Source organism: Schistocerca americana, chromosome 9 (assembly GCF_021461395.2).
Source record: "Schistocerca americana isolate TAMUIC-IGC-003095 chromosome 9, iqSchAmer2.1, whole genome shotgun sequence".
Classification (NCBI taxonomy): domain Eukaryota; kingdom Metazoa; phylum Arthropoda; class Insecta; order Orthoptera; family Acrididae; genus Schistocerca; species Schistocerca americana.
Window position 1 is genome coordinate 121,557,028 of NC_060127.1, and position 25,985 is coordinate 121,583,012.

The window sequence follows — 25,985 nt, forward strand, 5'->3', positions numbered from 1 at the left end:
TAAGGACATCACACACATCCATGCCCGAGGCAGGATTCGAACCTGCGACCGTAGCAGTCGCGCGGTTCCGGACTGCGCGCCTATAAAATGGTTTAAACATCAGCTGAATGTTCACATTAGTATTTGCATAACACGACTTTAAGAAATAACTTTACACAAGGCAAATCTCGTATTCCTACCGTAGCAATCCACATAACATCCCACTACCTGAGTTTCGTTACTATCTCAGTAAGACAAAACAATGCTACGCGCTTGCGTGCTTACTGCAGTCTCTCAACATTCCAGAAAAACTCACAAATAATGTCATTAGCTTCTCTCTCCATAGCTGCATCTAAAATATTCCATTTTTCTCTTACCACACTTGGAAAAAATAATTTCCTGACAATTCTTCAAAATACTGCTCAACTCAGAATGCATGTAAAATTGCTAGAGCTCTGAGGCAGAGGCGGTGTAGTAACACAAAGATATCGTAGCAACAGTCAAAGATTATTCAGCTACATGGTTTTGCTCTGTAAGAGCTACACTTATCGATATTTAGATAAGAAACAGAATTTACAGTGTCACTGAAAGAATCTCCATACCTCACAATGACACTCATGATATCAGTGATAAAGATGATATTTTTATCCGTAAATTGAAAGTAGAAGAGGGAGAAAGGAAAGGAGGGGGACAATTGATATCACCTGCATCGGCACTTCACGCAGAATCAGCGGCGACGAGTGAAAATGTGCGGTTCTGTACTTTTGGACACGTTTCGAAAGAACAGGCACCACACATATAAAGACGATATTATCACTAGGTTGAATGACCTACGTCACAAGTCAAAAACGTAAACAAAGCTTGGCAGATCCAGTGCACTAGTAGACATAGAACTACCATCCATACCCAAAGTTTCAGTTTTCTACAAATTGGATCTGGCAAGACTACTCCAGAGCAACGGTTTCAGTCTTCCACTTGAATACTCCTTTCCGATGACTGTAGGAAGAAGTGTATGCATTGTAGTACCAATGTTCCTGTACCATGTTTCAGGTGCTGGCCACGGAGAAGACTTCAGGTACATCTGCATCGGAACCATGTTCGGTGGCCCACCTGTAAAAGACTCCTTCGACGGCAAACTCGCTGACAAGCTGACGCGCCTCTGGACCAACTTCGCCAAGACAGGGTGGGTACCGAATACTGCCTGCACAGGGCTCATATGCCTCTAAGATGTAATCAAGTTCTCTCAAAACTTACGGCTCTCTTCTTTTAACCAAGACCTAATGAGGGTTCCTGGAACAAAATACTGTAGTCACTGGAAGAGAGAAAAGGTCACACCCTTCGACAACAAGGCTAGCAAAGGTGATCGACAAAACTACCATCCAATATCCATGACGTCCATTTGTTCTAGTATCCTAGAAAAATAATCGAAATAATCGGAGCTCAAACGTAACGAGATATCTCAATTAGACCGACGTCCTACATGCCAACCACCATGGATTCCGAAAACATCGATCGTGTGTAACCTAACTCGCACTTCTGTGACACCGAGCGAGGTGGCTCAGTGGTTACACACTGGACTCGCATTCGGAAGGACGACGGTTCAATCCCGCGTCCGGCCATCCTGATTTAGGTTTTCCGTGATTTCCCTAAATCACTCCAGGCAAATGCCGGGATGGTTCCTCCGAAAGGGCACGGCCGACTTCCTTCCCCATCCTTCCCTAATCCGATGAGACCGATGACCACGCTGTCTGGTCTCCTTCCCCAAACCAACCAACCAACTTCTGTGACATCTCACCCCGAATGCCGCGTATGAAGGCAGTCCGGTAGATGCAGTACAATACTTCTTGATTTCGAAAATCATTGCAATCACTACAAAACTACGCTTATTAGCGAAAGTAATACGCGGTATCAAGTGAAATGTGTACTGGATCGAAGATTTCTTCGTAAGGAGGATGCAGAATGTTATCTCGGATCGACAGATGTGAAAGTAATCTGAGGTGTACACCAGGGAAGTCGCTGTTCATGTGAAATTTCAATGATTTGCAGATATACACAGAAGAGCCAAAGAAACTCGTACACCTGCCTAATATCGTGTAGGGCTTCGACGAGCAGGAAAAAGTGCCGCAACACTGTCGGGCATGGATTCTACTAGTGTCTGAAGTAGTGCTGGAGGGAACTGACACCATGAATCCTGCATGGCTGTCCATAAATCCGCAATAGTAAGAGGGGGTGGAGATCTCTTCAGAACAGCACGTTGTAAGGCGTCCCAGACACGCTCAGTAATGTTCACGTGTGGGGAGTTTAGTGGCCATCCGAACTGTTTAAATTCAAAATAGTGCTCTTGAAACCACTCCCTAGCAATTATAGACGTGTGTGGTGTCGCATTGCCCTGCTGGAATCGCACAAGTCCCTCGGAATGCACAATGAACAGGAATGGATGCAGGTGAATCAGACAGGATGCTTAGGTACGTCTCACCTGTCAGATCGCATCTAGACATATCAGTGGTCCCATTTCACTCCAAATGCACACGCCCCACACCATGACAGAGCCTCCACCAGCTTGAATAGTCCCCTGGTGACATGCCGGATCCATGGATTCATGAGGTTGTCTCCATACCCATCTGCTCGATACTATTTGAAACGAGACTCGTTCTACCAGGAAACATGTTTCCAGTAATCAACAGTCCAATGTCGGTATTGATGGGCCCAGGCGAGACGTAAAGCTTTTGTTCGTGCAGTCATCAAGGGTACACGAGTAGGCCTTTGGCTCCAAAAGCCATATCGATGATATTTCGTTGAATGGTTCGCACACTGACAGCATTGAAATCTGCAGCAATTTGCGGAAGGGTGCCGTGCCGTTCCGTGCGGCCCATCCTAGAATATCGTTCAGTTATGTCGTACTAGTACCAAACAGCACTAGCACATAATGTGGCACGCATACAGACAGCACGAATGGTCATAGGTTTGTTTGACCCCTAGGAGAATGTCACAGAGGGCCTATAGAAACTGAATTGGCAGATGCAAACTATCCTGACCAAAACAAAGTTTCAGAGACCCGGTTTAAACGATCAGTCTAGGAATACACAACATCTCCCTTTGTATCACTCCTATAAGGATAACGAGTAAGAGATTAGACTAATTTAAAAGAGGACAAAAGAGCCTAAACAATCTTTCTCCCAGCGCTATATACGTGAATGGAACGGAAAGGGGCCCCTAGTAACGGGTATTGGGTTGTTTTGGGGAAGGAGACCAGACAGCGAGGTCATCGGTCTCATCGGATTAGGGAAGGACGAGGAAGGAAGCCGGCCGTGCGCTTTGAAAGGAACCATCCCGGCATTTGCCTGGAGCGATTTAGGGAAATCACGGAAAACATAAATCAGGATGGCCGGACACGGGATTGAACCGTCGTCCTCCCGAATGCGAGTCCAGTGTCTCAGCACTGCGCCACCTCACTCACTCAGTAACGGGTATAACTGGAAGTGACATCTGCCGTGAACATCACAGTGGTTTGAGGCATATGGACGCAGATACAGAAACCATTTTTCTTCACTGCGCAGTTAGTGTATTGTCATATTTTTGTTTAAGGTTTTATTCCATAGGAACAGCTTTAAAGCTCTTCACGATACTAGACATATAGTAAACTTGACAATTTAATATAGTAGTTCGGTATCTCCTTTGTGTAACTGAGCAACTACCAGAATCGACAGGTTTTACGATGACGTAACTCTGCAGTAACTAGAACCGTTCAGTAGCAAAAACGCATAAAGTACCTGATTCAAATCTAAACTGAGCTGTCAATGTTGCAGAATGGCTGCCCCATGAAAAGGTATACCACGTTCCGTTTATGACGCCCGAATGCTGATGCTAGATGGGACATATCGTGCAAGAGTACGGAGAGTATGCACAATGTCTGAGCACTCTGCCAAAGACAGGTTTTCGGTGGAGAGTGCTACAGGACGAATCATCTGAAACTTGCGGGAATGGAAAGTACTATTCATGTGCGGTTTTCACAGCATGGATTAGTAGTCAGGGGGTCGTATTGTTAGCCAATAAATAAATTGTAATTATACTTAGAAAGTCTATTTTGTTTGCAAACAGAGACTTTTTTCAAAGGAACACTGCCTATCGACATTAACAGACTAAAAATAGGGAAAATTAGAACGTTAGTAGTGTTTCATATAGACTTCTGGTGCGAGTCGTTTATGACATCTGGTATTTGGAAGAGTTTCCACACTGACACTTCTTTGCGCCATTCGAGCTTCGTAGTTTCTGTTGTGGGTTGGCAGGAGAGCCAACACCGTATTATTAGAGGAAGCCGAAAGGTACGCGTTTTAGCTCACGCAGGCTGGCGTGAGGTCTGGAACAGGACAAGGAAATTAGACTTTAGAAAAACGGACGTAGCCGGTGGAGTACTCAACTTTAATCCATTAATGATGAGCGTCGCTCTTGACTGTACATGATTGCAGTATCAATAGTAACTGGTAATGGCGCCTTGCTAGGACGTAGCAAATGACGTAGCTGAAGGCTATGCTAACTATCGTCTCGGCAATTGAGAGCGTATTTTGTCAGTGAACCATCGATAGCAAAGTCGGTTGTACCACTCGGGGCGAGTGCTAGGAAGTCTCTCTAGACCTGCCGTGTGGCGGCGCTCGGTCTGCAATCACTGATAGTGGCGACACGCGGGTCCGACGTATACTAACGGACCGCGGCCGATTTAAAGGCTACCACCTAGCAAGTGTGGTGTCTGGCGGTGACACCACAGTTTCTAGGTACGATGTGGTTATGTTTGCTTACATTGTCCACGTGTGCTCCTGGCGCGCATTTCGAGTTGCTAATCAGTTAACGTGTGGCCGTCCAAGCAATGGGTCGTGAGTGGGCGATGAGATTTACCTACGCAGAAAAAGTCGGCACGCTCATCGTGTGTGAAGAGTATAGGAAGAATGCAGTTCATTCTCATATGGGTAAACGGCAAGATACCGCAACAGACGTCAACCATCTCTGCAGCTACGAGGGCTGTCCAGATTGATCGCGAAATGAAAATCACAGTGATAATCAGAAATGTTTCATTTGTAAGTTAGCTACACCTTTCAGCTACTTCTCTACGTAGTCGCCGTTCTGACTCAGCAGACATTCGTCGTAGCGTTGTACTAACTTTCCAATACCCTCATCATAGAAGGCAGCCGCCGGTGCTTTCCGCCAATTCTCTAAGCTGGCCTAAAGCTCGTTGTCTGTGCCAAAATGTTGTCTTCATAGCCAGCGGTTCGTTTGAGCAGAGATGAAACTCAGTGGGAGACAATTACTGGCTGTATTGTGGGTAATCAAACATTTCCAATTGAAACGATGCAGGAACATCTTCATCAGCAGAATGAGGCTGAGAATTGTCTTGAAGAAGAAACCGCACGACAGTTATGCAATGTTGGTTGCATAGCTTCAGGGGAAAATTCTCACCAGGCCCTCGTACTTGGCGGGAGACACTATTTTCTAAAACATCTTTACTCGCTCACTAAGAGCTCAGGAATGAAAAGAGCGACATAATTCTACCTAGAGTCATACTAGAGACACTGCCCAACACATCTTTGCAAAGCTTTATCGGATTTTCAGTTTCCATTTCGCGACCGATCGTAACTTACTTTCTGGACAGCCCTCGTATTTATCAACCTCTTCAAGCAGGTTCTGAAAGTGGTAGTGCAACAACTAGACAATTTAACAGCAGGAAACAGGTGACTACAGACGAGGAGGAAATTGATGTTCTTGCTGCTTTGCAGTCGATCCGCAAGTTAGCTCCCGGGCAATCACACGAGTCAGCAAGTGTCACACACATCGACGTAGGTTCCATTCCTATCACATCTCTCTCCAGGAAGAGCTGCTTGGAAACGAGTGTGAGAATTGTGTTTACTTCTGTACATGAATATTAAGACAGAATATTCCAGAGGTATCATGTATCTTGTTTAGTGATCAAGCCACATTTGCCAATCGTGGCCAGGCAAACCGCCGAAACAAGCGGTATTGATCTGTTGACAGTCCACATTGGCTTCTTCAGGTGGAACGTCAGCGTGCATGGAGTGTAACCGTGTGGTGTGAGATAGTCAACGACCAGCTCATAGACCTGCTTTTCATGAACAGAACACTGAACACGTAGAAGTACATCTACACTCCTGGAAATGGAAAAAAGAACACATTGACACCGGTGTGTCAGACCCACCATACTTGCTCCGGACACTGCGAGAGGGCTGTACAAGCAATGATCACACGCACGGCACAGCGGACACACCAGGAACCGCGGTGTTGGCCGTCGAATGGCGCTAGCTGCGCAGCACTTGTGCACCACCGCCGTCAGTGTCAGCCAGTTTGCCGTGCCATACGGAGCTCCATCGCAGTCTTTAACACTGGTAGCATGCCGCGACAGCGTGGACGTGAACCGTATGTGCAGTTGACGGACTTTGAGCGAGGGCGTATAGTGGGCATGCGGGAGGCCGGGTGGACGTACCGCCGAATTGCTCAACACGTGGGGCGTGAGGTCTCCACAGTACATCGATGTTGTCGCCAGTGGTCGGCGGAAGGTGCACGTGCCCGTCGACCTGGGACCGGACCGCAGCGACGCACGGATGCACGCCAAGACTGTATGATCCTACGCAGTGCCGTAGGGGACCGCACCGCCACTTCCCAGCAAATTAGGGACACTGTTGCTCCTGGGGTATCGGCGAGGGCCATTCGCAACCGTCTCCATGAAGCTGGGCTACGGTCCCGCACACCGTTAGGCCGTCTTCCGCTCACGCCCCAACATCGTGCAGCCCGCCTCCAGTGGTGTCGCGACAGGCGTGAATGGAGGGACGAATGGAGACGTGTCGTCTTCAGCGATGAGAGTCGCTTCTGCCTTGGTGCCAATGATGGTCGTATGCGTGTTTGGCGCCGTGCAGGTGAGCGCCACAATCAGGACTGCATACGACCGAGGCACACAGCACCAACACCCGGCATCATGGTGTGGGGAGCGATCTCCTACACTGGCCGTACACCACTGGTGATCGTCGAGGGGACACTGAATAGTGCACGGTACATCCAAACCGTCATCGAACCCATCGTTCTACCATTCCTAGACCGGCAAGGGAACTTGCTGTTCCAACAGGACAATGCACGTCCGCATGTATCCCGTGCCACCCAACGTGCTCTAGAAGGTGTAAGTCAACTACCCTGGCCAGTAAGATCTCCGGATCTGTCTCCCATTGAGCATGTTTGGGACTGGATGAAGCGTCGTCTCACGCGGTCTGCACGTCCAGCACGAACGCTGGTCCAACTGAGGCGCCAGGTGGAAATGGCATGGCAAGCCGTTCCACAGGACTACATCCAGCATCTCTACGATCGTCTCCATGGAAGAATAGCAGCCTGCATTGCTGCGAAAGGTGGATATACACTGTACTAGTGCCGACATTGTGCATGCTCTGTTGCCTGTGTCTATGTGCCTGTGGTTCTGTCAGTGTGATCATGTGATGTATCTGACCCCAGGAATGTGTCAATAAAGTTTCCTCTTCCTGGGACAATGAATTCACGGTGTTCTTATTTAAATTTCCAGGAGTGTACATCCACATCATAATCCATAAGACACATAATGGAGTGTGGCGGAGGGTACTTTCGGTACCGCTGTCTGATCCCTCTAACCCTGTTCCACTCGCGAATAGTGCATGGGAAGAATAATTGTCGGTAAACATCTGTATTGGCTCTAGTTTCTCGAATTTTCTCCTCGTGGTCAATAGACGAGATGTACGTTAGGGGAAGTAATATGTTGTCCGACTCCTCCTGAAAAGTGTTGTCCCGAAATTTCAATAGTAAATCTCTCCGTGAAGCACAACGCCTCTCTTGTAACGTCTGCCAGTGGAGATTGTTTAGCATCTCCGAACGCTCTCTCACCAGCTAGACGATCTCATGACGAAACGCACCGCTCTTCTTTGGATCTTCTCTATCTCCCGTACAAGTTCTCACTGATAGGGATCCCACATAGATGAACAATACTCAAGAATTTGGAGAACAAGCGTCTTATAAGCCACTTCTTTCGTGGGTGAGTTACATTTCCTTAAGATTCTTCCGATGAATCTTTGGTGTCTGCTTTTCAAACTATCTGTTTTATGTGGTCATTCCACTTAAGGTCGCTCTGGATAGTTACGCCTAGACATTTTAGGGCAGACGCTATCTCCAGCTGTTTGTCATCTATAGTCTAGCTGAACAGTAGTGGAGTTTTTTTCCTATGTACGCGCAGTACGATACATTCATTTACGTTCAGGATCAACTGCTAGAGTCTGCACCATTTATCAATTCCCTGCAGATTCTTACTATCTTATGGCGTTACTACTTTGCTATAGACAATAGCCTTAAAGAGCGCCCCACACTGTCTACTAGATCTTTTATATATATTGTAAACAGCAACGGTGCTATCACACTTCCCTGTGGTACTCCGGATATTACCTTTACATCTGTTGATTTAGTTCCTTTAAGAGCGACGTGTTGAGTTCTATCTGCAAGAAAGTCTTGAATCCAGTCACTGCTCCGACAGTCCGAAAGCTCGTATTTTTTTTTTTTTTTTTTCGTTAAACGGCAATGCGGGACGATGTCAAATGCCTCACTGAGATCAAGGAAGGTGGTATCAACCTGAGCGCCGTTGCCCACTGCGCTGTGTATCTCATGGAGCGCGTTGAGTTTCGCAGAGTCACTGTTTGCGGAATCCATGTTTTTTTTATAGAGGAGATGTTCATTTTTCCAAAAACGTCATAATTCTTGAGCATAAAACATGTTCCATAATTCTACAAGAGATTGTCGTCAACAATATAGGTCTATAACTGTGCGGTACTGTCTTACGGCCTTATTTAAAAACGGGAATGAACTGCGCTTTTTTCCAGTTAGCCAACTTTCGTTGCTGAAGAGATCTGCGAAAAATTATTGCTAGAATGGGGGCAAGTTCTTTCGCATAATCTTTATAGAATCTTATAGGTATCTCATCTCGTCCTGACGTCTTTCCACTACTAAGCGATTGTAGCTGCTTTTCATTTCCGTGATCGGTTATCTCAATATCTGCCATTTCGACGTTCGCACGACGATTGAAAGCAGGGACAGTGCTACGATTTTCCGCAGTGAAACTACTTCGGAAAATCGAATTCAGTATTTCGGCCTTCTCTCTGGTATCTTTCGTTTTGGTGCCGGTGTGGTCGCTGAGAGAATGAATAGATGATTTTGACCCATTACTGATTTTACATACGACCAAAATCTCTTACGTTTTTTATTCAGGTCGGTTGACAACGTCTTACTTTCAAAATCACTGAACGCTTGTCTCATTGCTCTCCCTACGCTCACTTTCGCTTCATTCAGCTTTTGTTCATCAACTAGGTTTTTACATTTCAATCTGAGAAGCATTGTAGCCTCCTAATAGACCATCTTCCAAGAATTCTAGAAAATGTTCCTCTACAGACTAGCAGGAAACTATGATATCGATGTGAAGACGACTGCCTATCGCTAACATGACGATGAGTGTCGCGTAGCGGACCGGTGATGCGGTAAGGGGAGGCTGTAAACGGAACGGGACCGAATGCGGAACCAGTTTAGCGAAGATGCGGGTCACGAATAGGCCGCAAAATGAGAAATCCACTGGCTTGAGGGACTGCGACAAAGGGTTGGTTGTTGTGGCCCAGTGCCTGGGAGCGAGAGTCTCAGAGACGTCGATACTGGTCGGCTGCTCGCGTGCTACTCTCGGAGGCGTCTGTGGAAAGCATCTGAAACACGCTGGAATCGCGAGTAGTTCGTCGCAGAACGTGGAGGTCGCAGCAGACTCGTGCGCACTGTAAGGCGTCTACCGTTGACCTGATGACAGATATAACTCTGGTGCAGAACACACAATCCAGAGCACAGTACTCAATGCATAATGTTCAATAAAAGGCTTTGCAGCAGGGTCCTCTACGAAATGATGAGAGCTGTTGACAGGGGATGTCAAATTGATTCCATATTTTTAGATTTCCGGAAGCCTCTTATCACCGTACCTCACAAGCGAGTTCTAATGAAATTGAGCGCCCACGGCGTATCGTCTCCGCTCTGTTACTGGATTCGTGATTTCCTGTCTGAAACGTCATTGTTCTTAGTAAATGAGGGAAAGTCATCGAGTCGTTCCCCAAGGAAGTGTTATAGGCCCTCTGCTGTAGTGCACAAACGAATTAGAGGGGGGGGGGGGGAGAGGAGGAGGAGGGGGAGGAAGAGATTAGTGTTTAACGTCACGTCGACAACGAGGTCATTAGTGACGGAGCACAAGCTCGGATTAGGGAAGAATGGGGAAGGAAACTGGCCGTGCCGTTTGAAAGGAGCCGACTCGACATTTGCCTGAAGCGGTTTAGGGAAATCGCGGAAGACCTAAATCTGGATGCCGGATGCGGGTATGAACGACTTAGTAGATAACTGAGCAGCATTCTTAGTTTGTTTGCAGATGATGCTGTTATTTACCGTCTTATAAAGTCATCAGATGATCAGAACAAATTGCCAAACAACTCAGAAAACATATCTGTATGGTGCGAAAAGTTGCAGTTGACTCTAAATAATGGAAAGTGTGAAATCATCCAGATGAATACCCAAAGGAGTTCGCTAAATTTCGGTTCCACGAAAAATCGCACAAATCTGATTGCTCAATTCACCTAAACACTTAAGGATTACAGTCCCGAATAACGTAAGTTGGAGCGAACACATAGACAATATTGTAGGTAAACGAATCTAAATACTACGATTTATTGGGAGGACACTGAGAAAATATAACAGGTCTATTAAGAGGATTGCATACTTTATGCTTGTACGTCCTCTTCTGTAGTATGCTGTGTGGCTTGGGATCCTCATCAGATACGATCGATGGAGGACATCGAAAAAGTACAAAGAAGGGCAGCTTGTTTTATGCTATCGCGGCCAGCCGTTGTGACCGAGCGATTCTAGGCGCTTCAGTCCGGAACTGCGCTGCTGCTATGGTCGCAGGTTCTAATCCTGCCTCGGGAATGGATGTGTGTGATGTCCTTAGGTTAGTTAAGTTTAAGTAGTTCTAGGGGACTGATGACCTCAGATGTTAAGTCCCATAGTGCTCAGAGCCATTTGAATACGTAATGCATTCAGGCCCAAGCGAGTTCAGTCTATGGAGCAGAATGAAGATACGAAGACACCCACCACCTTGGCCTTCTTGCCGTAATTTGGTGCCATGTCGTCAAGAATCGGAAGAGTCCTCCAAAGGTATAACATCGAGTGTGTTTTTAGACCATCTGCAAAACTGAGGAACCTGTTAGGTTCGGTTAAGGATGATTTCGGTCTGAGGAAACGTGGTGTGCACAAGATTCCTTGTCAGTGTGGGGCGGCATACATAGGTCAGACATGTCGCACAGTACAAGAACGTTGCTATGAACATCAGCGTCATACACGCCTACGCCAACCGGAGAAGCCGGCAATTGCAGAACACTGTCTGAACACAGGACATCACATGATTTTCATGATTTATGAAAAGACGGAAGTTTTATTCCCAGAATTCTCTTCCTGGGATTGCGTCATTAAGGAGGCAATACATATCCGTTCAGCTGATAACCTTATCAACAGGGATGCGGGATTTCAGTTGAGTACAGCCTGGAACCCTGCATTGGCTGCTGTTAAATCACGACGAGAAAGCAAAGAGCTTTCGATAATAGACCCGTCATAACTTTGCCAGCATGTTAGTAAACACAGCGTCAGCGCATGCGCAGATCGGCCGCTCTGCGTCTCCCGGAAGAGGGCGTTTGAGTCTGGCACCATCTATCTGCAAATTTTTGCGTATGCGTGGTTTCCGCGCCTGCGCAATCTTCACGAGCGTGCTCTATATACAGCGGCGTCGACATGCGGGTCTTGTCAGTCGTACCTAGCCACCAGCGAGGTTCAACCACCTGATGATGTCGGACAGTTGCCCCGAAGAAATATTGTGGGATTTGCACAACGTCATCCGGAGGCACACCCGTGAAGAATATTAACACCATTTGAACCATTTTGCGTGGTGAGAGGTAAAGCCCGAAATGTGGTATTCTCGGCACACCCTCGACACTATGGATCTCTGAATGTTGTACTCCCTAACGATTTACGAAATGGGATGTCCCACGCATCCTCTCCAACTACCATTCCGCGTTCAAAATCTGTTAATTCCCGTCGTGCCTCCATAATCACGTCGGAAACGTTTTGGCGTGAATCAGCTGAGTACAACTGACAGCGCCGCCAATGCTCTGGCCTCTTATACTTTGTGTACGCGATGTTACCGCCACCTTTATATGTGCATGTCACTATCACATGACTTCTGTCACCTCTGCCAGGAAGTTTCAAAAAGGAAGCTATTGAGGAAATCGTCTCAGGTTATCTGGCGAGTTGTGGCATCGAGTAGCCGCATCCTTTCAAGGAGTTGTTTCTTGTACTAAGTCAGCTTTCGCACCCATAGAATGACCCGCCATCATTTTATAGAATTTCGTTTTCCGCATCAGAGTGAAAATAAAAGCTTGGAGCACAGCTTAAAGCCCACAGTACAGCCTGAATAAGAGATGGGAAAGACTTGCACTGAAAATGAATTATTCAAAACAATTATTGATCTGACTGCGTATGTTCCTATGAACGCAATTATTTCTGTTTAAAGTGCTATTTCTTGCATATTTCATTGAGCTGGTATACTATTAACTTTTGGAGGTCTTCATTCTTTTGAATGATAATATCATCTGCAAACAAAAGTACGTTCAAGCATTCCTCATTCGTTACCTTAGTTCCTTTTGCTTTACATTTACCTTTACGAAGAATGAAGTCAAAGCAAAAATTTAAAAAGAGGTAGGTGATAGCAAACACCCTTGTGTAACACCTTGGTTAATAATTAGTTCTTCTAGTCATTTCCTACCTGCGTTTATTTACACTGGCGTATTTTTGTAAAAAAAAAAAAGTCCACTACGTGTATTAGGTGATAAGGATGTTCACAGTGGGACATATTCTTCCGTAGAATGTCACGGCTCATACGGTCAAAAGCCTCCTAAAGGTCAATGAAGGCCATATGGGTTTCTGTTTTAAGTAATCTGTGTTTTTTACAATTTTTTAAATTACAAACACATTGTCTGTGCGTGAACGAACTAATCTAAATCCGTTTTTTCTTTAGAAATAATAGCTTCCGTGATACTCTTCATGCGGTTATTGATTATCTTTGAACATAGTTTGTAGCCAGTGTTAAAGATACACATGCCACTGTAGTTTTTATAGTCATTACGTTTCTATTTCTTGAAAAGTGAGAACTTTTGCTGTATACCAAGCGTTTAGGATCTTGCAGTTCGTCCAACATCCATTTGTTAATTTTAAAAGTCTTTCATGTAGTGGTTAGCCTCCATATTTCATTAGTTCTGCATTTGTTCTATCTATTCCAGTAGCTTTCCTGTTCTTCATGTCTTCCAGATCAACTTGTAGCTGGATCTACTTTCCATTATACATACTATCTCATATTCGTCCTTCTATGTAAACTATAAGGATGTATACTGATCTATTCTTTGCTCACTGTGTATAATATTCAGTGAGGCAGTGTATTTTTCTTCCTTTCTCAAGGCTTTCATGACTTTACATGGATATTCTGTTAATCATATTTAAGGCAGAGGGTACATCGAACCACCTTCACAATTTTCTATTATTCCAATCTCGTATATCTGATTCCCCTTATTTTATCGTGGTGATCGTTTCTCCCTATGTAGATCGGCGTCAACAAAATATTTCCGCATTCGGAAGGGAAAGTTGGTGATTGGAATTTCGTGAGGAGATTCCGTCGCAACGAAAAACGCCTTGCTTTTAATGACGTCCAGCCCAAATCCTGTATCATTTCTGTGACACTCTCTCCCATATTTCGCGATGATACAAAACGTGCTTTCTTTCTTTGAACTTTTTCGATGTAGTCCGTCAGTCCTATCTAGTAAGGATACCACACCGCGCAACAGTATTCTAAAAGAGGACGGACAAGCGTAGTGTAGGCAGTCTCCTTAGTGGATCTGTTACATTTTCTAAGTGTCCTGCCAATAAAACGCAGTCTTTGGTTGGCCTTCCCCACAACATCTTCTGTGTGTTCCTTCCTCCTTTGTATGCACACTGTTGTCTTCCGTGTACGTCGTGCTCTAAGCCACTTACGAACATGTCTCACAATTCTTGTGTGCTCTATTTGTTCCGCGGCGTTGCTTTTTATTTTGTATGTTTCCCAGCTATCTGATGTGTTTGTCTGTACAGACTTCAAATATGCTACTTGCTGTTCTTTAATGCCTTTTTTTAAATTTCTGTATGGTAAAATTTGAGTCGTTCTTCCCCATCTGTTTTCTTCTTTTTATCAAGTGCTTCAGGAGGCTGCGTTAATGATGCAGGTCTTAGTATTATTGCATTCTGTATCGATGTCTATACTTACTGGTAGTGAAGCAAGTTCCTTTGCATGTTCAAAGTCAAGGTGTGTCCATCGTTGATGCTTTGGTCAGCCACTGTTGTACCAGTCGGTTTAGCCGATGTTGACGCTCGTCACCTGTTCTGAATAGCGCTGCGAAGTGCATCGCAGTGTCTGGCCGATGCACTGCTTATCACACTCGCAACTGATGCCACAGACGCCACATGCCTGTAGCCCTAGTTGGTCTTTCACTGACCCAGCCATATTCTTGATTTTAACCACTGACTGAAGAATTATTTTCACGTTGTGCTTCTCCAATATCCTGGTAACCTTGAGATGCGGGAGGCGCTGGCTACGGAATGAAGGCCAGTCGCTTCGGTTCTTCTTCTGCGTTCTTTCCTTTCTTGTTCCTGTTCGGTTGGAGAGCTGTAATTCGGCAGGCCGACTTTGATTGTGGTATATGGCTCACGCTGACTGTGTCAACGTGTTGAACACAAATTTGTGTTGCGCTGCATGGAGGCATCTATTGGCGTTTAGGTGCAGCTCCGTGTGAATCTTCTTACTGCAGACAGAATGTCCCAGCATGCCACCAGGAATACTTATCAGACTCACGGTAGGTATTTGTTGCTGAACCTCAAGTTGTCGTGTAGGCTGTTAAAGTGGCACAGTAATTCTTGTCGGTTTTCTTAAGTGTGCGGCCAAACCAATTACGTGGCGTCCACATAGACACTGCACAAAAAAGTTTCAATGTTGGAAACCCTGTAATTGTCTCCTACAGCAACGTATAAGTTTGAGATTAACCTGAGAGCTGGTTGAACCCTTCTCTGGATGACGCAAAAGGATTGACTTCTGCCACGCTTCAGGCAGCAGGTTATCGACACATGCGGAAAATAGTCCACAGCTCAGAAGTTCGTGTGAGCTGTGAGGTGTGAGGTGGGTCAGTGATGTCACAATGGAAACAAATTTCACCCTAGTCCTGCCCAAAGCCACCGTGAACGTTTCGTACTATGCGATGGTCGTCACACACCCTCTTGTTCACATTTCACCCCTTCTTTTGACACTTCTACAACAGAGGTCAGTGCACGCAACGCACAGCTTTGAAATCTCACGGTTTTCTTACAGGTTGCCGATGATAGATTTCGGCTGATCGCCATCTTCGCATCTGTTGTAAATATAAATATTGGGTAAGCGACCAGGTTCAATTAATTGAGATTAAATCTATACAAGTCTTAGTAATACATGAAATATAAAATGTAAAATATTTATACCCATGTATGACAGTCATACGTACAGTCAAAATATTCTGATATACATCATCGTCAAATTAAATATGTGCGTGCTAAACTCAGATTGATTCAGTATTTATACAAAAACCTAATGCCAGCGGAGGGCACTTTATCCAGAGTACCTAGTAAACCAGTGTCGTCAACATAAAGATTAAAATGCGGTATGCATTGCCTTTAGTTAAAAAAAATTTCCTTGGCTAAACGAGCGTCTGTCATTAAAAACGGTATAAAAAGTATAAAATTAAAATAAAAATAAGAAAATCACAAAATCTTCTATCCTAAGATTAGTTAACAGTGAACGAAACCATAACACACTTAATAAATTAGTGACCATTAATTAAAAATAGAAAATTGATAATCGATATTATATTAGAGTGCAGTATCGATGCCGAATATGTCGTGACTTCTGTACATGACTTCCTTGTTTTCGTGCGGTTGAGCTCACGGAGGACGGCTCAGTCTCCTTGTCGCCGGCGGCCGGCACAGGCCAATCCGCTGGGGTGCTCCATGCCACTCAAACTAGTAGGTCTCCGAATATATCAAAGTAAGCATTCAGATTAAACTCTTTCTGTTCATTCAGCAACAATTCCGGTTGCTGTTTCCTGTGCACATAAACCTCCATTTCTTCGAGCAGTTTCATTAATTGTCCCTTTGGCGCCCTGTGCAACACTTTCATATTACTATCTATACGTCCTATATGTCTTTCTCTGTCAAGATGTGTACCGAAAGCGCTCTTGTTTTGATTAAATGTATGTTCTCTAAAACTAGTTGGAAATTTCTTCCTGTCTGACCGATGTAAAATTTATGAAAGTCCTGGTAGCACGCACATGTTTAATTTGACTATGATTTATATCAGAATATTTTAACGGTACGTATGACTGCCATACATGGCTATAAATATTTGATATTTTATATTTCATGCATCACTAAGACTTGTATAAATTTAATCTTAATTAATTGAACCTGGTCGCTTACACAGTACTTATATTTACGACAGATCTGAAGATGACGAAAACCCGAAACCGGTCATAAAGTGTAAAGAAATCTGTGATCAAGACGGACTAGTGAAAATAAAAGCCGGCCGCGGTGGCCGAGCGGTTCTAGGCGCTTCAGTCTGGAACCGCGTGACTGCTACGGTCGCAGGTTCGAATCCTGCTTCGGGCATGGATGTGTGTGATGTCCTTAGGTTAGTTAGGTTAAGTAGTTCTAAGTTCTAGGGGACTGATGACCTCCGATGTTAAATCCCATAGTGCTCAGAGCCATTTGAATAATGTTTTTTAAATAAAAGTGCTAATAATAAAATGGTAGCGGTCTCATATACAACCTCTATGTCTTCAATTGGTGGCATAAAGGCCGTCAATGAAAGCACCCCTTTCCGTGAGGCGTTGACTCTCGCATTTTTCGCGGTGGAAAACAACAGTTCTCATGCAGTGGAAGACAACAGTTCTTAGTGCAATGAGCAACAGGAGACGTTCTTGACAACGTTCGTCATTGCTTACACTCCCGAGACGATCCAGCCCCAATCCACCTCTAAGGCCATCGTGGGGCTGCACCCCGACTGAACGTGGTCCGAACCCTTTGGAGTGTAGTATGACCGCGATTGATGCTCTTGTTGTGGCTGTGCCCTCTTGTAAAGTTTTGTGGTTCCTGACTGGATGAGGAGAGGATGGTATGATACGTGAGTGTCCTCTCATTACGACGCAAAATTCATACGTGGTTAAAATACACTTTATTACAGGAACCCACTGAGTACTTAACTTCAGTGATGTCCGATATCATGTTTGTGGTTAAAAGCAATCAAATAACATGTACTAATTCTTCAGTCTTCTCCGTGTCCATATCACAAATATGTACAATGACTAACGTTCCTTAAAAGCTAGCTACGGTGCGAGACGATTATCACTGTAAGGCTAGAGCACAGTGCGACGTTCTGACGTGCAGTGCGAACTGAGTTCCGACGCGACGTACTGTGGTCATGAGCTCGAGAGAGTGAGAAGACAGCCTGTGTGCACGCTGCCCAAGGGACATTGTCGGCGCGTAGCCTCATGGCGTGTCTTGGTCTTCTCTTGTCATAGGCGCGCCTGGTTCTATGCCTTCTACATAATGTTTCCTAGTGCCGATCGGCGTGCTCGTGAAGGCATACGCCAGCACAGCTCTGGTAGTTGGGACGAATAGGGATCGTTCAAAACCGTTAGGCAAAATGTGGACGAGATCTGAAGCAGCAAAAGTTGTTTATGCTCTTTCAGCCCTCCTGTTTCGCTCCCTCCAGTGCATTGATCACGGAAGAGTGCAACACTGAGCTACATGTGAACAAAACAGCAAACGGCCCCTCTAAATCATCCCCCTTCCCTTCCTGTCAGGCAAAGTGTCCCTCTAAAGCCCTTCCCCCGCTCTCCAAGCCCCCCTCGTCACCCAGTCGACAACTTCCTCGGTGCCAACTTCCAACCTTTGTTCAGCACGATATAAATGAACGTGCTAGAGACTTGGACATCTTGAATAGTTTTGAGCTGTCATTACCGCTTCCACCCTGCGTAATTGTGGTGTGCGTACTGTAAGACCTTCAGTACAGACACCATCAGATTATTTGACTTGTCGCTCTAACGAAGTAGGCGAGTGTCAGCAATATGTCTCGTGGTCTTATCGTGGCGTGTTTATCTTCTGCCGTTAGGTCAGACGATAGAAATGCCACTTGCACGCTTAGAGTAGCAGATTCACGGTGACCAACTTTAAACAGAACTTGATTAATTTTCACACACATTTATTAAAATAATAGCAAGCATAAAAATTACTTAACTTGGTTCTGGGGGCTATTTACAATTGACAATCTGAAGTCCTTTGGTGTGGGTACGTTAATCTTCTTCTCACATATATCTCTGATACTTGACAAAAGTGTCTATACATTTATCTTCATGGCTATGTACAGGAATATGGTAATCTTATTAGGCGCATACTGAAACTTGACTATAGACTGGTACAGGCAAATGTAGAACTCGTACAGACTGGTACAGACTAATGCAGACTGGTACAGACTGGTGCAGACAAATGCAGACTGAGTAATCGGAGGTCTGTACACTCGTTATAATACCTCGCGCGTTCATGTGCCACTGCGCGAGTGTGATTAACGAGGAGAAAAGGTTCTACGTCAGCAGCAATCTCATTGGCTGCGTTACATATTAATACGCAGATCGGCGGAAGCAGAATTTGGTCCGTCTCTATGGCAGCCCATCTCGTAGTGCAGAGACGGACGAGCGCTGCGCCTGCGCTGTAGTGCTTAGTGGGGCGCGCTCTAGTGGGACAGTTGTGTTCGCGCTGACTACGCGGAACTATGTACAGAACAGTAATAAATGTGGTCGGTTTGCACTCCAAATGCGTCATACAACGTACGTTGGGATTGCATCTCCACGATCTTCCTTGGAGCAGGTTCACTCGCCCACGGGAAAAGGGGGGGGCGGGGGTGTCCTTGAGCAGTGCTTTACGTTGTTAATAACGTCATCCTGTTGCTCGTCGCACTATGAACTGTCGTTCTCGACCACGAAATCTATGGGAATCAACGCCCAAGTGAAGGGATTTTCGTGTCGATACTGCTCAATTGCGTGTCGGACATGTTTTCCCTGACCACCCAAAAGAAACCCGACTGATTTCAACACTGGGTGTCGGCATTCCGACATCCACTGCAAAGTAGAAGGGCTGAAATGTGGGTAAGGGAGGACGCGACGACCTTCCCATCCTGTGAGACGTCCGAGATCGCTTTAGCCAGACTTGTGGAGAAATTGGTGCCAATATGATTTCCTTAACGCACCTAAGACCTCAAATGAACGTGTGAGCTGTGGCCTTCTTCCACATCTGTCGACACCTTACTGTTTGAAGTGCCGCCTACCTCGCGGGTGACGTCGGAGGACGTCACGATTTTCCGTCATTTCAGAGGACGGTTGTAGGCACCTCTGAGGCAAATTGCAAACTTAAGCGTTACAATGCTAGACAGTTACAGGGTTTACAGACAGTGACACGTTTTTTTGTGCAGTGTGTATCTAACGCCTTTCGTTTCGAGCACGTTGTTTCGAAAGTTGTTTCCTCGTATTGCTCTGTTCATGCTAGCGATGTGTAGCTCTAGAGGGGACCATAGCGATTCAGTTAGTCTGTTCTTAGAACCAAACAAGTGGTGGTGAGCGCGTGTCGATGCGGTTTCACCATGTCGCTGTCGAGTGAAAGACGTGACGTCGAAGCTGAATAAGACATCATCCTACTCCAGACGTATCTCTTGAAGCACCTACAAGAACTACTTATTTCTGCTATGTGTATGTCTTTTTCTGCTTGTGAGGAACTTTGCCTTTGGTGTGCGCAGGAAAGTGACCGACCCGGAGGTGTCATGGCCGCCTTTCACAGAGCAGGACCAGTCCTACCTGCACGTCACCAGCGACGGGCTGACCATAGCCAAGCGGCCATTTGAGGAGCGGGTGGCCTTCTGGGAGAAACTCTACGACCGGTACGGCAGCTAGCAGCAGTGCAGCAAACAACAGCATCAGGGGAAGTCGCAGAAACCTTCTGACGAGAGAGAAATTTCCCACACTTCATCGTGACGAGATAAACTTGTGGTTCATGTACACCTAAATCCTGGAAGTTCATCCAATATTTAATCAATTACGGTTGTGTAAAATACCACCAGTGTACACTTACCACTTCATTAAATAAAGCAGTACTATTTACTTTCTCATTTTTGATTACTCACAGGCGGCCAATGACGCCATTCCAATAGCCAGCTGTCTCAGCTTTCCTGACTGTAAGCAGCCTCAATGTCGGAAGAGTTTGATATTTATGCTTCTATCTTGTCCATTATGGACCTAGAACCTGTGACTGTGTACGCTAAATATAATCATATTTCTTGTATTTACTGCATCTACGCTCTAGATGCCTACGAATTTAAGATCATAAAATCAAACTTATTTTCATGAGAAGATGTTGTCGTAACTATACATAATAAACCATGGAAGAAAAAATAAGGGGAGGTGGCGCTACAGACTTACGCCGTACGCTGTTTTGAAGCCCCAAAACGATAGCACACTACTCTTTACATGGAGATAGATTACGATTGCTTTTAGTTCGTAAGTTCTGTCATGTAGGAGAAGCCCGGCTAAAACGACGTACCATTATGCTTTTAGGTCGTTACTGGTTCGTAAACCATGATATTAAATAAAATTTGTATCAGAACCGTGTCTCATTCACTTGCAGGTTTTACAATCTTGGTGCCATGTTTTTAAATCAATATGAATCATAGATTTGTGACATTTTTGTGAAAAGTACATAACGTGTCATTTTAGACCGATGTCAGGGTAAAATGATATAGGTCTAAAATAAAGTAATAAATTAAGAAAAAATTAGACATCTGATTCATTTAACAGATTTGTCTTAACAAATAAAAGACTGTTCCTGAAACAATTCTTCAGCAGTATCAATGAAGGTTTCTCAGTTCATTCGTACAAAAAGTGAAGGCTGAAAGTAAAATTACGAAGGTGAATCCACGAAACAACAAAATTAGTTCCGTTTCTGAACAAATGGACGTCACCAATGTTATCTAGTTGCAGACATCACAAATAAAGTTTATTATTCTGTGTCTTATCCAGCACATTCAGTGTGCGCCCACAAATACACTTCTGATACCGTAACCAGTGATCGCCGGGTTTTCGACACTCTTGTATTTCCAAGCAGTGCGAACTGTGACAATCGTCGGGAGCATCAATGTTGTCGCCAAAAAGGTCTCTTTTGTACAATATTTCTTGTCAAAACTTAACTTTTCTCTTTGCTTTTCTCGGACATTTGAAATGCAAAATGTCAAACCAAACATGTGTGACTGAAATAGTTTCAGGTGTTGTACCAGTTAACACTCCAAGCAGTGTTAAAAGTTGGTTGGCATCTAGGCAGTCCTTTCTGAGCACTATTGAACATTTTCTTCGTATTCCTAGTTCGACTTATAAGCGTAGCCTGCGGAACTCCGAATGCTTTAGACTTCCGCAGCTATCGCATCTCGCCCCTGCACCGCATCCCGACTGCACAGACAATTTCCTTACTGTATTCCCTGCCATCCGAAACGGGAAATTTACGAACTTACATTTGGCCTATGTAAATTCGTTGCACTTGTGTGCCATTGCACTTTTGTTAATTCATGTTTAATGTTTCGTTTAATTCACTTTATTAAATAATGACCCACCTTGCTACGTCATTTTACCCGGGTTGCTAAATTTAAACAGATACGTAAAGTAAGCAGCTTAATTAACATCAGAGGTCACACAGAATAGAACTAGTCCACTTCGGGGTAAAACAGCATAGTGTGACATTTTACCCTGATACATGGTGTTATATCCTAGCCAGTAATGCCACCCGAGCCCGCTGCCAAAAGGTTGGCAGCATCAAAGTCCGGACGCCGTCCGCATAAGCAGCGCCAGCGAGACAGGAAATCGCCGCAAGTCTGCGCGCGCCACCGCTGGCTTCTGGTTTCTTAAGCGCTGGAGTCGCGAGCGCTAGGACAGTTCTGTATTCGCCGCTCAGTTGTATACTCGCCACCGAATTGTGTACTTTCTAGTCAGTTGTGTGTTCATCGCAGCAGAGTGTTGTTTGTCGTCAGCCGACGCTGACCTAGCCGCTCCGACTCGAACTAGACAGATTTCTGTAGACACGGAGCTCACTACTGTGTTTCTGTATCTTCGTTAATAAAGATAAGTACCGACTTTATTTAATCAGAATGTTTGGGTTTTCATCTTTCTGTTCACTGTTCCAGCGGACCGGTCGGCCCGCTATTAAAAGTGTGGCGGTGACTTCGTAAGCCGTTTCTACAGCGAATTGTTTGTCGCTACGAACGCCGCCACAAAACATGGTATGTCACATATCACTTCAGCCTGAAACGCCTTCTTTGATTCATTCGAGAAACGTTCAACTACTGCGTCCTCTAGCAGAAACTCCTACTTCCCAAAACACAGCTTTACAAGGTAACATATACTTTTCTCAAACACGTAATTATCTACAATACTAATAATACTATACTAATACTATACTATAGTATAGAAAACGTATTCATTCATCCTTTGGCTACGTTTCGAGCTGCAGCATGACATTCAGACGGTGGATATTTTCAGGAGCTTTATGTTGTGCAGATGGTCCAGAAAGCCGCAGGACTCGTGATCTCGGTGAAAGTAGGGGAAGGGGTGGTAGCCCTTGAGCAGTGCTTTACGTTGTTAATGACGTCATCCTGTTGCTCGTCGCACTGTGAACTGTCGTTTTCGACAGCGAAATCTATGGGAATCAACGCCCAAGTGAAGGGATTTTCGTGTCGATCCTGCTCAATTGCTATATATAATACTATACTAATAATAAATGAATATATGTGAACAAAAGTAATGAAGTTGGAGGCTTACCTATAAGTTTTTCGTTCACAGTACCAAGCTGGCAGCTCATGGCCACATACGTAGGAACAGGGTTGCCTGTCGGCCTTTCTATACAGCTTAGTGCAGGTGGCCCCACTCAGTTGGTTTCGTCCACTGCCTTACTGTGTTATTTTACCCGGGTATGTCATTATAGCCAGACTTCCCCTACTTGTGACACCTGCTTTAAATAGTAAATACTACAGTGCTGACGCTTATATCTGTCTGATTGTTACATCTCACTTCGAAATCTTACCTACCAAGCGTAAATTACGTGCGCCGCCAGTAATATCAAAAAAACAGTGAGTTCAGTTTTGCAAGCATGCATAACGTGTAACTAACAAAACATCACAATCGATTATTTTTTTGTGTGAAACGACGGGATCAATATACATGGCACCTACTTTCACCAAGATCACGCGTCCTGCGGCTTTCTGGACCATCTGCACAACATAAAGCTTCTGAAAATACCCACCGTCTGAAGGTCATGCTGCGGCTCGAAACGTAGCTAAAGGATGAATGAATACGTTTTCAAAAAACCTTTGCACATTGATTGGTTGCAGTATCAATAAAAAACATCCATTATCTATAGTTGTGATTCTCGCTTAAACAGGATGATTTTTTCCACCACCTACAAATTCTAGGAATTAATCGATGAGAGCATACGGAGCAAAAGAAGGTCTAATGAACTTTTGTCCGGAAATTCATGGTTTACGGGCTAGAGATCATTTATTCAGTCATACATTGTTAAAGAGACTGCGATCTATAATGCACTGTACCATGCAACCATAGTTACAGTATGTGTCGAAAATCGTTTCCATGTGCCTCAGTGCGTGCGTCGCCGTGCCGTAGCGCGTTCTATCTGATAGATTCACATCGGCCAGGCTGCACCCGAACATCGTCAAAGGTAGCATGAATACGCTGCTCCAGTGTCTCCACATCTGGAATGGAGTCCGCATACACGATACTCGTGAGATGGACCCATAACCAGAAATCGCACGGGTTGAGATACGATGAACGAGCAGGCTGTGTAACTGGATCCCCTTGTCCGATCCATTGACCAGGGAAGACTCAATTGAGATGTTTCCGGACGTTAACGTCGAAGCTGGCTCGAGCAGCGTCGTGTGGCAGCCACATAGCCCTTCGTATCATCAATGGCTCTTCTTCTAGCAGGGGAGGCAAAGTCACTCGCAAGAAACGCCGATAGTTCCGGCCTGTTAGGAAGGAAGACTGGTCCCAAAACACCGTCGGCAGTTTTCCCGGCCCACACATACCGGCTGCACCGATGCTGATGATTCGCTTACAGTTCCACAGATGACTGTTATGAAAGTTGAAGATACCACTTCGCATAAAGGTGGCCTCATCTGTGAATAGCACGGATGACACAAATCCCGGAAACGTGGTTTTCCTGGTGAAGAAATCCGTGATAAAACTGCTCCTGATGTGGAAAGTCTGTCGCTAATAATCCCTGCGCACGCTGTAAGTAACAATTGTCATGGAGAGCGTTCCACACGGTCGCCTGGCTTACCCCGTACCTGCGGCCCAACTGCCTGGTTCTGACTCGGCGGTCGCCTTCCACAGCATGAATCACATTTTCCTCCAAGTCTGGTGTCCGAATATTTCCGGTACGTCCTTCATGATTTCCTGTTTCCTGATACAATCTTGCTACCCGCCGCCCGTTGCCATTTGCCTTTTCGTAAGTAAACATATCTGTAAGCTCTCGATCTGAAAACGGAACCATTGTGTACAACGCTGTATCACAGCCACTACAAGCTGAGTCAGGAAGACAAGTGAATCGGACACAAGAGGGTGCGCTACGGCATGACGTACGAGGAACAGTACCACCCTCTAGGAGACCGCGCATACTGTAACTGTGGCTGCACGGTACAGCGCCTATTAGACTGGCGTCTCTGTAACAATGGTCTCTAGCATGGAAACCATGCATTTCCGGAAATACATTCATTAGACCATTTTTCTTCCGTATCCTGTTATCCATTAATCCCTAGAGTTTGTACACGGTGGAAAAAACCTCCCTGTACGTTGGCGTGCTAAGTAGAGGTATATTATCTAATACGAGTTAATCGTAAGAAAGACGAAGACGAATACGACGAGTTCGTTGCGAAAGGAGAACTGCTACTTGTTGAGGGCCAGAATTGCGGACGACGCAGTAAAATGACAAGTGAAGCAATCCTTCCTCCTAAAACGTAATATTACACATGGTAGCCACGCTATGCAAGATGCCGGTGTTCATTTTTTTTATTCGTCGTGTTCCGTAGATCCCATCAACAAGGTGACACATCAGGTATGTGGAACGAATCAAGGTATACATTAACATGACGCTATAGTGTGCGTACTGTAAGACCTTCGGTACACACACCATCAGATTATTTGACTTGTCGCTCTAACGAAGTAGGCGAGTGTCAGCAATATGTCTCGTGGCCTTATCGTGGCGTGTTTATCTTCTGCCGTTAGGTCAGATGATAGAAATGCCACTTGCACGCTTAGAGTAGCAGATTGACGGTGACCAACTTTAAACAGAACTTGATTAATTTTCACACCCATTTATTAAAATAATAAAAAGCATAGAAATTACTTAACTAGATTCTGGATGCTATTTACAAATGACAATCTGAAGTTCCTTTGGTCTTGGTACGTTAATCTTATTCTCACATATCTATGATACTTGACAAAGTGTCTATTCATTTATCTTCTGGCTATGTACAGGAATATGATAATCTTACTAGGCGCAGACTGAAACTTGACTACAGACTAATGCAGACTGGTACAGACTAATGCAGACTGACTAATCGGAGGTCTGCACGCTCGTTGTAATACCTCGAGCGTTCAGGTATCAATGCGCGAGTGTGATCCGCGAGGAGAAAAGGTTCTACGTTAGCAGCACTCTCATCGGCTGCG

General features: G+C 45.0%; 1 protein-coding gene across 2 annotated transcripts in view; it reads left to right on the forward strand.

Annotated features, from left to right (window-relative positions):
• LOC124551017 (esterase FE4-like) overlaps nucleotides 1–20,363 on the forward strand; it is a 290,102-nt gene extending 269,739 nt beyond the window's left edge. For both annotated transcript variants that reach the window (XM_047125864.1, XM_047125863.1), the window contains exons 9-10: nucleotides 1,030–1,162; nucleotides 20,003–20,363. In XM_047125864.1, coding sequence (XP_046981820.1) covers nucleotides 1,030–1,162; nucleotides 20,003–20,156 — 287 coding nt within the window. In that variant the 3' untranslated portion in view covers nucleotides 20,157–20,363. The remainder of the gene's footprint in view (nucleotides 1–1,029; nucleotides 1,163–20,002) is intronic.
• Nucleotides 20,364–25,985: the final 5,622 nt, after the last annotated feature.